Source organism: Thermobia domestica, chromosome 4 (genome assembly GCF_964235325.1).
Source record: "Thermobia domestica chromosome 4, izTheDome1.hap1.1, whole genome shotgun sequence".
In the NCBI taxonomy this organism is placed as follows: domain Eukaryota; kingdom Metazoa; phylum Arthropoda; class Insecta; order Zygentoma; family Lepismatidae; genus Thermobia; species Thermobia domestica.
In genome coordinates this window covers 243294140-243307264 of record NC_137457.1, presented here as the reverse complement: position 1 = coordinate 243307264, position 13125 = coordinate 243294140, and the positions used below count along the sequence as shown (strand labels likewise).

At 35.7% G+C, this 13125-nt stretch overlaps 1 protein-coding gene across 1 annotated transcript in view; it reads right to left on the bottom strand.

The window, feature by feature from the left end:
- Cand1 (Cullin-associated and neddylation-dissociated 1) overlaps positions 1-10320 on the bottom strand; it is a 126335-nt gene extending 116015 nt beyond the window's left edge. Inside the window, exon 1 of the mRNA XM_081755659.1 lies at positions 10106-10320. Coding sequence (XP_081611785.1) covers positions 10106-10147 — 42 coding nt within the window. The 5' untranslated portion in view covers positions 10148-10320. The remainder of the gene's footprint in view (positions 1-10105) is intronic.
- Between the last annotated feature and the right edge of the window lie 2805 nt (positions 10321-13125).

Below are 13125 nucleotides of genomic sequence, written 5' to 3'. Positions count from 1 at the left end.
TGCTGATAACTACTCCTGTATTATTCAAGATGAAGTTCAAGAGTAGCACTGGACCAACATTCTCATCTTTTTAAATGCAACATCCTAAGAGATCCTGTAACTTCTATTATCAAATGTTTCATTATGTTGTGTCAATGATTTGTTAAAGCACGACACAGTTACATTTTATGCTTTCCAAGTTATTTTTTTGAAGTATGTTAACTATGTTTTTCCTCAGATTAAACACGTTATCTACTTTGGAGATGGGTCAGAAGCCCAATGTAAAAAAGAAAGAAGAAGAAAAAAAAAACTTTGTCAACTTGTGCCTGCATGAGTGATTTTGGACTCTCTTGTGAGCGAAACTATTTTGCCCCAAGTCACGGCAAAAGTGTTCGCGATGAAGACGCTGAAATGTCTAGCGAGACATGCTAGTTTACAGAGTCCATTGAATGACCGAATTGTTACTGTTGCCGATTTCTTCGAACTTTGTCAAACTACAACTTTTTTTTTTTTTTTTTTTTTTTTTTTAATGCTGGAATATGTTGGAAACCTTTGTCCAATACCGATACTTCAAAAGAGATTATAAAAGCCATAACGTTGCAAGAGATGCATGAAATTCATCATTATGAACACATCAGCCTGTTTAAACTTGAAGTCAGTCGTGTATTTTCTTCAAAGTCATGTATTTCATCCACTCTAAATACTTGAGTAGAATCGAAAGACATTAATCTTTTCATGCAAGCAATTTATTGCATGCATTTCTGAAGAGAAATGGTGGATTGGCAAAATAGTTGAGAATTCACAAGAACATCGTGACTAATGTGAATTTCCTTTATCCCTATGGACCCAAGATTTTTTGGGGCCAAAAACACCTGACACATGCTGGATTCCATATGAAAACTGCATCATTAATATTGGAGTACCCAGTATTTCAACTAGTACTGGCAGAAATTACAGCATTTCTTAAGAAGAAATTCAAGGTACTGAGAAGACCTTCTCTGAAACTGGTGAGAAGAGATCTTAGGCTCAATGCTTCAAATTGCTTGCAATCAACCAAACTTGTAAATGTTACAGTAGAACGTCGATAGTCCAGGCGTCAAAAATCCGAACGCGGTCCCTAGAAGCCAGCGACATTACACTAATTGAGTTTTCTTTGTGTGAAGTCAATGTTTTTACAAAAGCTCATTCATATGGAATTATTTGTCATACTTATTTTTATTTTCCCTTAGGCCTATAAAAGTTACGTTTTAAGTGTGCGTTACAAGAAGAGTTTAATTTAGTGTACGAGCAGGTTCTTCAGAAACATTAAATGTAAATAGTCTTACGTACGGATTGTAATTACTGTATGTACTGTATAACCACTGTATCGATAAAAGAGCATACCGTACAGTATATTTAAGACTAAATGGCATTTTCCTAGTCATTTTTGAAAATTCGAACTACCTGTGGTTCCAATTAGTTCGGATCTTCGACGCCCTACTGTATTTGTGTATTATATAACGATAGTTCACTATTGCTCAGTGTTTCTTTGGTTAAATCAAACAGCACTATATAGGCTGCGTAATAGGCACATATTGTTTTAAAATAACTTTACAAATAACATTTAAGGAAGAGCTTCTACTAGTTTTTTATTATTCTTTTTTTATAAGAGCCATCAACTATTGTAACGGAACACTCTTAGCCATGCAAGTCGTATTACTAGAAAATTAAATATGAGACTTGAATTGTTTTTCCTTCAACATATCAAAAAACACCCTCCTCGTTTTTTCAATATGATAAACAAGAATACCAAAGCTATTTATTTTGAAAATTTGAGGTTGGTGTTAGGTGGGTGTTTTTCAGACATAATTAAAACATTTTGACATTATCTATTCTTCTGTTTTCTCTTTGAGGTAAAATTTATGACTCTGAATCCAACATTTCAGGGCACTTTATCACTGTGACTAAATTAAAGGTGTTTGCAGGAACATTATCTCCTTTTCTTAGAACCAGGTTTGGCTAAAATACCACGCTCCTTACTGATCTTCTGAGCTTTACAAACAAGATACTCGGTTGTTTGAAATGTTATAACAGTCGTCCATGATTTTGGAAGTAATGACAGAATCTCAGTCCTTTCAGCAATGGTACTTGGATGTTTCAGATTTCTGCAGGGTTTCAAAAAAAAAAAAAAAAAAAAAAAAAAAAGCTTTTTTGAAAAAGTCCAACCCACCTGGGCCCATATGGGTTTTTCAGGTATTTTCGTTTTTTTTTTTCCGAAACATTTCAATGTCTTTTGGGTGAAAGTATTAAAATGTGATTTATATTTCAAGATTGTCATTGTCACAACTTGCAACGACGGCCGAAATTTTGAAACTTTACATTCGGTCGAGAAAATCTATAGAGCAAATTTAGCATACCCGTGCTTCCACTGTCAAAATTTCAACTTAAAAGACTGAAAATTGCGCTTCGTAGCGTGGATACTCGCTGTTTTGAAAAAAAATGACCGTCACTTTGATATTTTACGTTGGTACGCCGCCAAAATCTATACTGGAAATTTAGTGTCTCGTGCTTGTACTCTGAAAATTTTAACTTAAAAGGCCGAAAGTTGTATCCTGTAGTGTGTGTGGTAGAGGCAGACAAACGAGTTGAGTTGATTTTGTGTTCAACGTCCCTTTCAGCAGCGAGGCTATATGAGACGGGACCTACTGATTAACGCGGAATTCGAACCGCATGAGTTTCCTCCGGGAAGCAAACCCGAGTCTCCCACGCCGAAGACGCGTACACTAACCGCTTAGCCATGAAGGAACTCGGCAGACAAACAAACAAATGTAGATCAAGTCATCCAAAAGCCTAACTGAAGTTCGCCAAATATGAATACCAAAACGGGTCTATTAATTTAAAAGAAAGATACAATTCATGTTGTATGAAATAAATAAATGTTTCAAAATGTCTTATATGAAATTAACATATTCCAGCGTAAAATAAATAGTTTTATTGTTGAAGTATTCATTTCCGATCCTTCTGCGTTTAATTCGGGAATTTTCCGAGCACTTCTTTCACGGCGTGTACATCAAAACTTCCACTAGTACGGAAATTTGAACTCAGCACGTAATAGTAAGCGTTACATAGTCTTCGGAACCCCGAGCATTAAGCTTCTTAAATTTTTACGCTATTGCTGGTGTTGATTCTACAGAATGCTTATTTGAAGCGTGGCAACAAATGACTGAACTAAACTGTTATTGTTGGAAAACCAAATTTTAGTTGAAGAAACTCATGTTTTACATCAAATGTAAGAAATAATAAAAATAGTTTTACTAATATATTTACACATGTGCTATTAGTACCGGTATCCATGACCTTAAACCCGTCAAACGTATGAGTGATAAGGTCCCTCGGTGTAGCCGAGTGGACGAGCACACTATCAAGGGAAAGTATTTTCTAAAGTACAAAATTTTACTTCAAATAGACTATAATCATAATTCATACATTAATTTGTTCTATAACTATCTCAAGCTAAGGTAAGTTTTTTTTCTTTAATTCATTTAGTGCATTCAGAACTTTATAAAGGACTTATGTTGAATGTTGTTGTATACCTTAACGTGAAAGCCTTTAATACGCCCAAGGAAAGTCTAAAATCTGATAAAAATCACTTTCAATGTGATCACCTTAGTTGTACCAATAATATACTAACAAATAGCTCAAAACCCAGGTGTTTTTTTTTTTTTCAGGTGCGTCCAACCCGAGAAAATCCACCGGGTTTTTTCGGGCTGGGCCCACTTGGGCAAACTCTGGATTTCTGGCACAATTCATTTATTCAATTACTCCACTCTTGACAATTACAAACATTTTTAACACGGAAAATTGGAAACAGTCACTGGAAATTCGGGTGTTTTGCGCAAAAAGTGCTTACATTGTGCATTGTGCCCTCAAGTTACATTGTCATAATTTGTTTTTCTTGAACATACCAGAAAGCACCCTCCTATTTTTTTTATGTTAAAGAGGAACACCAGAGCTACTTACTTTGAAAATTTGTTGGTGGTAAGTGCGGCTTTTTCAGAAATAATTGCCAAAATTTGACATTTTTCTTTTTTCCCTCTCTCTCTCTTTTGATGACAAAATTCAATTGCTTAACCCCACTTGAGAAGTTGATTAGAACAATGTTTTGAATGCTACAAATTCTAAGAATATTTTAGTGAAAACCAATTTCAAATAGCTTCAATATCTCCAGAGATCTAGCGGGTTCAGTACTTAAAATCGAAGGCGGACTTAGGTGCTTTTTGCACAAAAACCCCAAATCTCGAATGGCTCCTACAGCAGTCCCCTTTGAGATAGAGGTGTAAAATTTGACAAGTGTGCTTCGTTAGGATACCACAACATATGTACAAAATTTGAAGAAAATTTAGAACATATGAGCCACATTTTAGTTTCAAATTTCGTGCTTTCATATGGAATGACCCACCTCAGTTTTAGCGCAATGATTATGATACGTTGACCGCAAAATTTTACATGCAAAGCAATAACGGAATTCTCCCGTTATTGCTTTGCATGTAAGCCTAAAAAGCCTGAGGTGAATCCATTGGACTCATTTCACTCTTTTTTTTTTCCTCAAAAAATGTTCCCTGTATGTCATTTCAATAACTTCCTTTATGTATTCCTCAATAATGAAGTTCTTTACAACATACTGATTTTACATATAATTTCGGTTCAATATTTCTTCTTTATGGCCAATAAAACAGTTTTGAGACGTCGTTGCGTTGCCGCTAGGCTCACTTGTAATTCCTTAGTAAAGAAGGGCAAGTTTACTGTGTTCTATTCGATTAAACGTCTACAGCATGTGCTAAAGTTCGCTAATTTTGTGTTCAGTCCTAACCATTGCATTATATAGCACATTACACTTCAAGTTCCCGTGGAGATGAATATAATATATGCTGGAGCAGCTGCTTATTTGAAGTCCCCATGTTTGCTATGGGACAAACTTTTTTCAAATTGAATCCAGCTTCGACTACATTTGTCAGGGTGTGGTACCTGCTGTGATAAACTGTCGTGTAAAAAGAACGAAAGTTTCGGGTTGGTTTTGCCGGACAGTGCGGTATCATCTTAAAAGCGCAGACAAAAGTGACGCGGTCAATAAAGTCAATCCAGCAGTTGTTCCAGTAAAATATCATATTCACCACCATGATGACAAGTTCCTTAACAAGCATTCGGTCTGGTACCACTGCCAAAATACTCCTATCTACATTCTATTGTTTATGTTGAAAGGAAAAGAAGGAGTACGTTTATATGATCTTGAAGCTTTGCTGGCGTCTGAAGATGTTGCCGCTGTATGGTAACGAAAGCTCAGCACAGCAACACTCCCTCTGGCAGCAATCCCGAGAACACTGGATTAAGGAGTACGTTTGCTTGATTGTAGTACGTTTCAGTAGTTTCTTTTTCTTTTTTTCATATACGGTAAATTTAGACATGTCAGCACTCAGCGAGGAAGAAATCAGAGCTCGTCTAGAATTAGAACAAACTAATGAGTCTGCTGAGTCCTTTACAGACAGTGATGACAGTGTTCATGATCCCGAACTTGAGGCTAGTGATGAAGATAATGTAAGTGTAAACACCGATTATAGTGATACTATTAGTGGAAATGAAGATATCCCAGTTCAAAATGGCAGTAATGAATATTTCTTCGGAAAAAAACGTGGGGGAATGGAGTAAAAATACGCCATCAATGTCCAAGGTTAAGGCCTGTAACATTATAAAAACAGAACATCTAAAGTTGTGCTACCACCTGGTAGGAAAATAGAATGTACAAGGGATTCTTTTGAATCTTTCATTAGATCAAGTGTTTTCAGTGATATCGTGAAGTATACAAATCAAGAAGACAAATGAATGTACATGCAAATGAAAAGAGATATATCGTGGAAACGATGTGATAAAATAGAAATGAGTGCATTCGTTGGTACTCTTATAACTACCGGCCATTTGAAGAACAATCTTCACACAGTTGCGGCCTTGTTGAACCCTAAGTACTGACCTTGCAATATTTCGGGCCACCATGCAGAGGGACAGATTCAAAGAACTGCTTTCGTTCCTTCGTTTTGATGACAAAACAACTTGGACTGAGCGCCGTTCCAAAGATAAGGTAGCACCAATTCGTGATGTGTGGGAAACAGTGTGCGCGAATCTTACTAAGCATTACCTTAGCTTATGCAAATGCAAAAGAAATGTATGTTCCCAACACTCGGTATGCCAGAGAGAGAGGAATCAGTGTTGCAAAAAATAACTGCGGTAATTGGTATGTCAAGAAAAAAGACTGTGACTGTACTTGTCTTCCTACAATTAGTGTTTGTTATAAAATAATATATTGCACTATTCTTGAATATCATTGTAATATATAAAAGTAAGCAAGTTTGTTTTCGTACATTAGTGGGTCGATTTCCTCATATGCTTTTTTAGTAAGGAATATATATATAGGGAAAGTTGAATGCTAAGTCCATCGGATTCACCTTAGGCTTATTCAGTTGCGAAAAAGCTTACGCTTTCTAGTATTAAAGCAATAACAAGATTTTCCGGGTGGCTAAGGCGGGAGTTTACCGACTTACGAAATTCACTGGCCGGGCCACCCAACTTTATAATGAAATGGGTGGAACTTCCATTCTGCTTTTCCAAGTCGAAAAGGAGGACAATTTATCTCGGATGTAAGCCGAAAAGCGGTTTGGATTCCACTTTAAGCTTATGTGACCCCTTTTCAGCATAGGCATAATAACATAATAACATCAAGGCACAAGAAACTTATTTTTGTCCATATGTAATATATATACAAAGAGCAAATTATTTAATAAAAAAAAAACAATAAAAACCATGGTTCTTGCCAACCCTATTTAAAACACTCCTCTGTATTCCTAATAGTTTACATAAAGGCATTACTTTCAGAATTTATGGAAGAATTTGCATTGCATTACCAGAAAACTATTTATGATATGACGAAAGATTCAGAAAAAGAAAGAGGTAAGAAAAATTTATTCATGAAATAGCAGACGCTAATCAGGGATTTCTGGAGCGTCGTTTATGAATAAACTTACAGTTGAAATCCTACTTCGATGCTGGAATTAAAAATTAATGTTACAAATGAATGGCGAATTCGAATTTTTACTTGGGTTAAGTTCCAAAGTTGGTCGTCCACTTCTAGAAAAATTTTGAAAATTTACAGGAAAGAAATGGCTAGTTTGCTCATTACTGTGTTTGATAATGTATAAGGAGAGCGCAAGTTCTGTTTATTTTACTTTATAAGCAGTTATAAACATGGAACTATTTGGCAAGCGGAGAGAACTACTTTGCGCAAGGTTACCGCAGGGTTGGATTGTGGGAAAGTTACGAGTATTTGTACTGTGAACATGACAGCAGATGTACAGAAACGCTCCATTACGGAAATTAATTTTAACAAACTGGGTCAAAAGTTTCCTAGGCTAACCCGATCCGACCCTCTCTTACTCTACTGTATTATATCCTTGTAAAGTGGTCCCAACAATTTATGATTTTTAAATTGTTGTAGCTGTTATGCTTTTTAGGTAGCTGTTATTATGCTACCAGGCAGACGACCCTTTGGAATAACTTAGTATGTACTCTTTACTTAGTTTTTAATTAACAATTCTTACAGTTTTCCTTTCTTTAAATAATAATAATATATTGTAAGGGTTAACTAGGTTGACCATAATATGGGCATACCACAGACATTAGGCCTGCAATGATTTTTTTAAACTAATTTTCAATATTGAAATTTACACTTAGCTTCGGGTCAGGTTATCAATAGAGCAACCCACATTATACTTTAGTTATTTCCAAATTATGCTTCATTGTTAATTTCAATTTATGCTTTATTGTTAATTTCAATAACTGTTTTACATTAAACGTGTTTAATGTATAATATTTACTATATATTAAATATTCTAAATATCTTGGTTCATTTGTCAATATTTTATGCAACCAATTATTTCATACTTAATGAACTTTCTACCTAATGCACTGTAAAGAGATATCTGCCCGAATCAGTTTTTCTTATCACTTGTGTGCACCTTATAGGTGCATATATACAGAAAGGGAAAAATACCACCAAAAAGTACAGAAAGTGCTCAAGTTCAAGAGGTACACATAACAGTACAGTGTGTTCTTGTATACTATTCATTGTTGGCGGAAAGTTTTCTACTTCTTTTACTTTTTTCTCCACATCAAAGGATTACACCGAAAAGAAGTTTACAGAAATAAAAATAAGCTTTTCCTTGTTGCATTGCTATCTTCACAATGATTTTGCGTTGTAAATATTGGGTTGTTATAAAAAATACTAAAATAGTATGTTAAACTTGCAGTTGAACAGAATTTTTCAATAATTGTGCTATATATTTTAAATTATGCTTTTAAAATTAGTTTCTTCTGTACCCTTTACACAACCACAACCATGTTTAAGGAACCAACCATACGTGTAAATCGCTATTATGCTTTTGGGTTGCTCTAGTTATCAATACATTCTATCTGAACTTTCAAAAATGAATCTGCAATCTTGGGGAAATGTATGTTTTGTAAACTTAGCGATTAATACTTAATTAGGTTCTACTTCCGCAGACGGTTCTACAAACTAGAAAATTTGCAAGTGGAATTGGGTATCTGTGCAATACGGAAAGTGAAATGGAAATGTAAGTTCGTGTTAGGGAAGGTTCTAGAACACAGGTCCCCCATATAGGTTAGTAGCTAGGGCTTAAGTTTAGAGTTGCCCCTCCAGTCTGAAGTTGCCCTTGGACTTTGTAACATACAAAAAACAGTGCTTAAAGTATTAAAAATTGTTATATTTCACTTAACTTCAGTATTCCGTGTGTTTCACAAAAATTTAAAAGGTTTTCTTCATTATTTTTGCGCATCCGTTACACCTGTTCGCCATATTTTACAACTACCATGCTACTGAAACCTTCCGCAATGCTTCCGCATTCGGCAAATAGTACTAACTTCCACATATCTTTTCTCGTATTAAACATAACTCTCCTGCCGAACTTACATTCCTAAACATCAAATAAAAACTTCAAATTATCATTTCTTACCTCATTTCTCTTGTAAATTTTACTGATTTTTATAAAAAGCGGAGGGGTAACTCTAAATTTAACCCGAAAGAACATACAAACATGACTCAATACTTTCAAGTACCTGTATTAATTCCGAAAATAATCATGCAAGCAATTGTACTTTATAGAAAACATGATTGAATCCGATTCACTGCTTTAACAAGTTATTATATTACATGATGAATCACAGCAATCGGAACAGTGAGTGGGAAGAACGTAATTCAATAAATAATTAACGGCACTACTCCCGCAGACGATTCTACCGATTATGGCCCAATAATAAAAAAAAATGTTACGTTGGTTGTCATGTATTCAATAAGGTTGGGTTAGGTACCGTTTCCTTTAAATTTTTACCTTGGTTGCCTACTATAATTGATTGCTAGATTACACAAAGGCAAGGTTCTAGAACACAAGTCCCCTTCCTACTAAGCTTTAATCAAGCCAGAAAACAATGTGCCCTGCGGCGCTCTAACACCCCTTCACTCGCTAACGTTCGCTCGACAATACTATGTGAATTAAATATTAGAACTTTGGTACAGAAAGGATCAGACCTAGCTACGGGTTAAATTTAGAGTTACCCCAGGGGCAACTCTAAACTTAAGCCGTTCTTTCAAACAGTAATCGTGTTGTAAATCTTTTACGCAATATTGGTCTGCACAAGGTACACAACAACTGAATCATTTATAATTGGCATAAGGTTATTGTTTGAATGTTAACATGTGTGTGAATGAAGTACAAAGCAGCATAATTAATTATAACTTCAATCATTTTAAAAAGCATGATAAGTCATTCTCTATCCCATACCGGTGCTTTCTACTGTTAAGACTTCCGTTGGCTGAACCTGTCTACAAAGTACAAAAATAAAAAACATCAGGCAGCCAGAGAGCCAACCACAGACGACCCTTCTTAGTAATCTTTCTACGTCCACATATAGCTGACAATACTGCAAAAGTATTAAGTTAGATTAAAAGTAAGACCAGAACATGACAAGAAGAGAATAACAATCGATCAACTCATCAATTAGCACGCCAGAATACAACTTATAAACTTACTTTTTCCAGCAAATTCGCAATTTGATACGACACGCTTGCCATCTTCTTTGCTTTATGTATAACGATATACCGCTAAATAACAAGTCTGGGCAAAGAAAATTGAACACAACGCCACTTTTAAACCCAAAAATATTTTAATTGTCCACCGGCTTCATCAGTCACTTTCCTGCGTTACCAAAGGACACAAGACACACGCATGCGCATGAAAACAAAACAAATGAATATTACTTTCTTTGGTTCACTCCACACAGTAGCCAAGTCACAATTTACTCAAACAAATGAAACTTCGACGGCGTAACGAAACTCTTACATATACCAGGACCCTGTACTTTAACGGTTTGCGTCAACGTAAAACAAATTTCGTTTTAGGCTGCACCTCCAGTGAATCTAAATACGAATGCTAACTTAAAAACATCCATTGGATCCGAAAAGTTTCAAATTCACATTACATCAACGTTCTTCTTTCATGTATTTAATTTAAATTCTATGCTTGCAAATTCGCATCTCCAGAAGAGCAGTAACAATATCCAACCTCACCAATTTCAAAGAAGTAATCTCTATTTTCTAAAATAGAGATTACTTCTTTCTAGTTCACACTGCGCTATTATATCCGAATTATATAAGTTGCTGCCGAATATGGAATTATATTCCGTTCGTATGGGCTTAGATTTCCTCCAGAGAACCATGAAGACACCACTAACGACTTCATTCATTTTAGTTTGCAACAATAGGCATAGAAGTTACTAGTGATTTTTCATAATTTACATTACGTAATTTTATGCGATTGTGAAAAGGCTACTACGGAATAATGTTCTGAGAATATCGAGCTAAACACATTTCATGCGATTGACGTTCGTGTGTTTGATCATGAACCTACTTGTGTACTAGCCTTCGCAAAACCCGCTGATCTAAAACAATGCACAACTTGTAAACATCGATTATAACTGCCAGAGACGGACTGGGCCGCCCGGATACCCGGAAATTTCCGGGTGGACCCTGCCCACATTTACGCCGATCTCAAGAGTTTCAGTATTTGTGCGCTACCCTAGCCAGGTGTTTGAAGTGGTCATGTAAAATATACAGAAAAATTTGAGCAAGAGAACAGAACCTAAACAACCCCTGAGGGGCTTCTAACCCGTTCCTACTACTACTACTACTACTACTACTACTATTATTATTATTATTATTATTATTATTATTATTATTATTATTATTATTATTATTATTATTATTATTATTATTATTACTTCTACTACTTTACTATGGATCCGTAGTGTAAAACTGGAAGCTTATTTTAATGAAAAAAAATGTTATGAAAATTTGTAAAAATAAAAGAAACTTTCCTTGGTGAGGGTTTGAACCCACGCCAGAAACGATTTTCAATTCTAACATGTTGCTTATGGGGCGTTTACACTTGGTCGATTTAGTCGCACGACTAAATCGACTCGCTGCATTTGCCACTAAATCGAAGCAAGTAGGCCGAATCAGATCGATGGATGTGTTCAATTATTTCAACCACAGAAAATAGAACGTCTTTCAATTCAGTTGCCAGTCGATTAGTCGCCTTTGAACCAGGCCTGTAGCCAGCCCAAAAATGTAGGGGGGGCCGGCTGAAGTTAGGGGGGCCGATCCAACCATATTATGGTTCATCACCATATTATAGTTATTTTGCCAGCCTACCGTGAAAATTTTAGAGGGGGCCGGCCAAAATTTAGGGGGGGGCATCCCCCCTGGACACCCCCTGGATACGGGCCTGCTTCGAACAACGAGCGATTAAGTTGAAGTCCCGTTTACACGGTCGATTAAGTTGAAAGTGACGTCAATTCAACTGAATCGAACGCAAATCGACTAAGTGTAAACGCCCCATTAGCACGCTCACTTACGAGCGCCGACAGCAGTCCGCCTTTATTTTCCGCTATATGAAGGTCATGACTGCTGATGTTCCATCTGTATCGGCCAACAAGATCAGAGGATATCTGAAACTCTTGGGATCCGCGAAAATGCGCCCTGGCCTCTGCAAAATTACTTAAGACATTGCTCGATTAGTTATAACCAATTCAGAGGCCGTGTCCAAAAGATACAAGTGCACATTTGAAGTACGCTTATTTCCGGAAGTGACGTCACCTAGTGTGCGTCAAAAGGTCCAAGTTCACAAGTGTGCGAGTGCATAGTGCGTAGTGTGCGAGGATGTACACTACGTTAGTATACTTGTGTGCTTAATATGGCGATTTCTCGTAGAATGACCTAATAAAATTTTAATAGGCATATTCTTAATATTTTTGTTTAAGTAAATATATTTGTGGACTGATTTTATAATAATTTACTTGATAAACATACAAGTTAGTGATTTTACAAGTCGAATATAAAAATATTACGCAAATAACAAATGTATTTACGTTATGTTCTTTGAGTATGCAATAGAATTTAAAATAGTATAAAGAAAACAAACAAATAGTTTCTTTAATAATGCTATAAAGACATTTGTGCTTAAATATTACATGGTTTATGTAGCTTAATTGAAATAGTTGCACTATCGGTAATGCGGCTATTTGCACGTAAATGACAAATTTTAATGGTGTATGAATATATTAAGTTCTAGCATAGTATACATAGATTATTCATTTCTCTATAGCTACAGCTACAGCCGCAGCCGCAAATGTTAATTCATAGACACATAAGCCTAATTTTATAGTTTTGATTCTAAACGAATTCCTTTCAACGATACCATATTTCCTTGCACTTGAGAGAGACTGTAATATACCAATTACCATACATTGTGTATTTTTGACAGGTACCGAAAAGTGAAATACAGATCAAAAATTCCTTTCTCCACATTTATCAAAGATTTCACAAATTACTCCTGGTAAGTCTTTACTATGGCCATTTCATTTTTTTTTATTCTTCGATTTAGCGATTTGATCTCTTGGTTCCGGTTTTAACAACTTGCCTCTTCACCCATATACTGTATATAAGGTAGTAGGTAGGTTGGTTCCTTTTTGTACCAAAGTATAATATTTAAT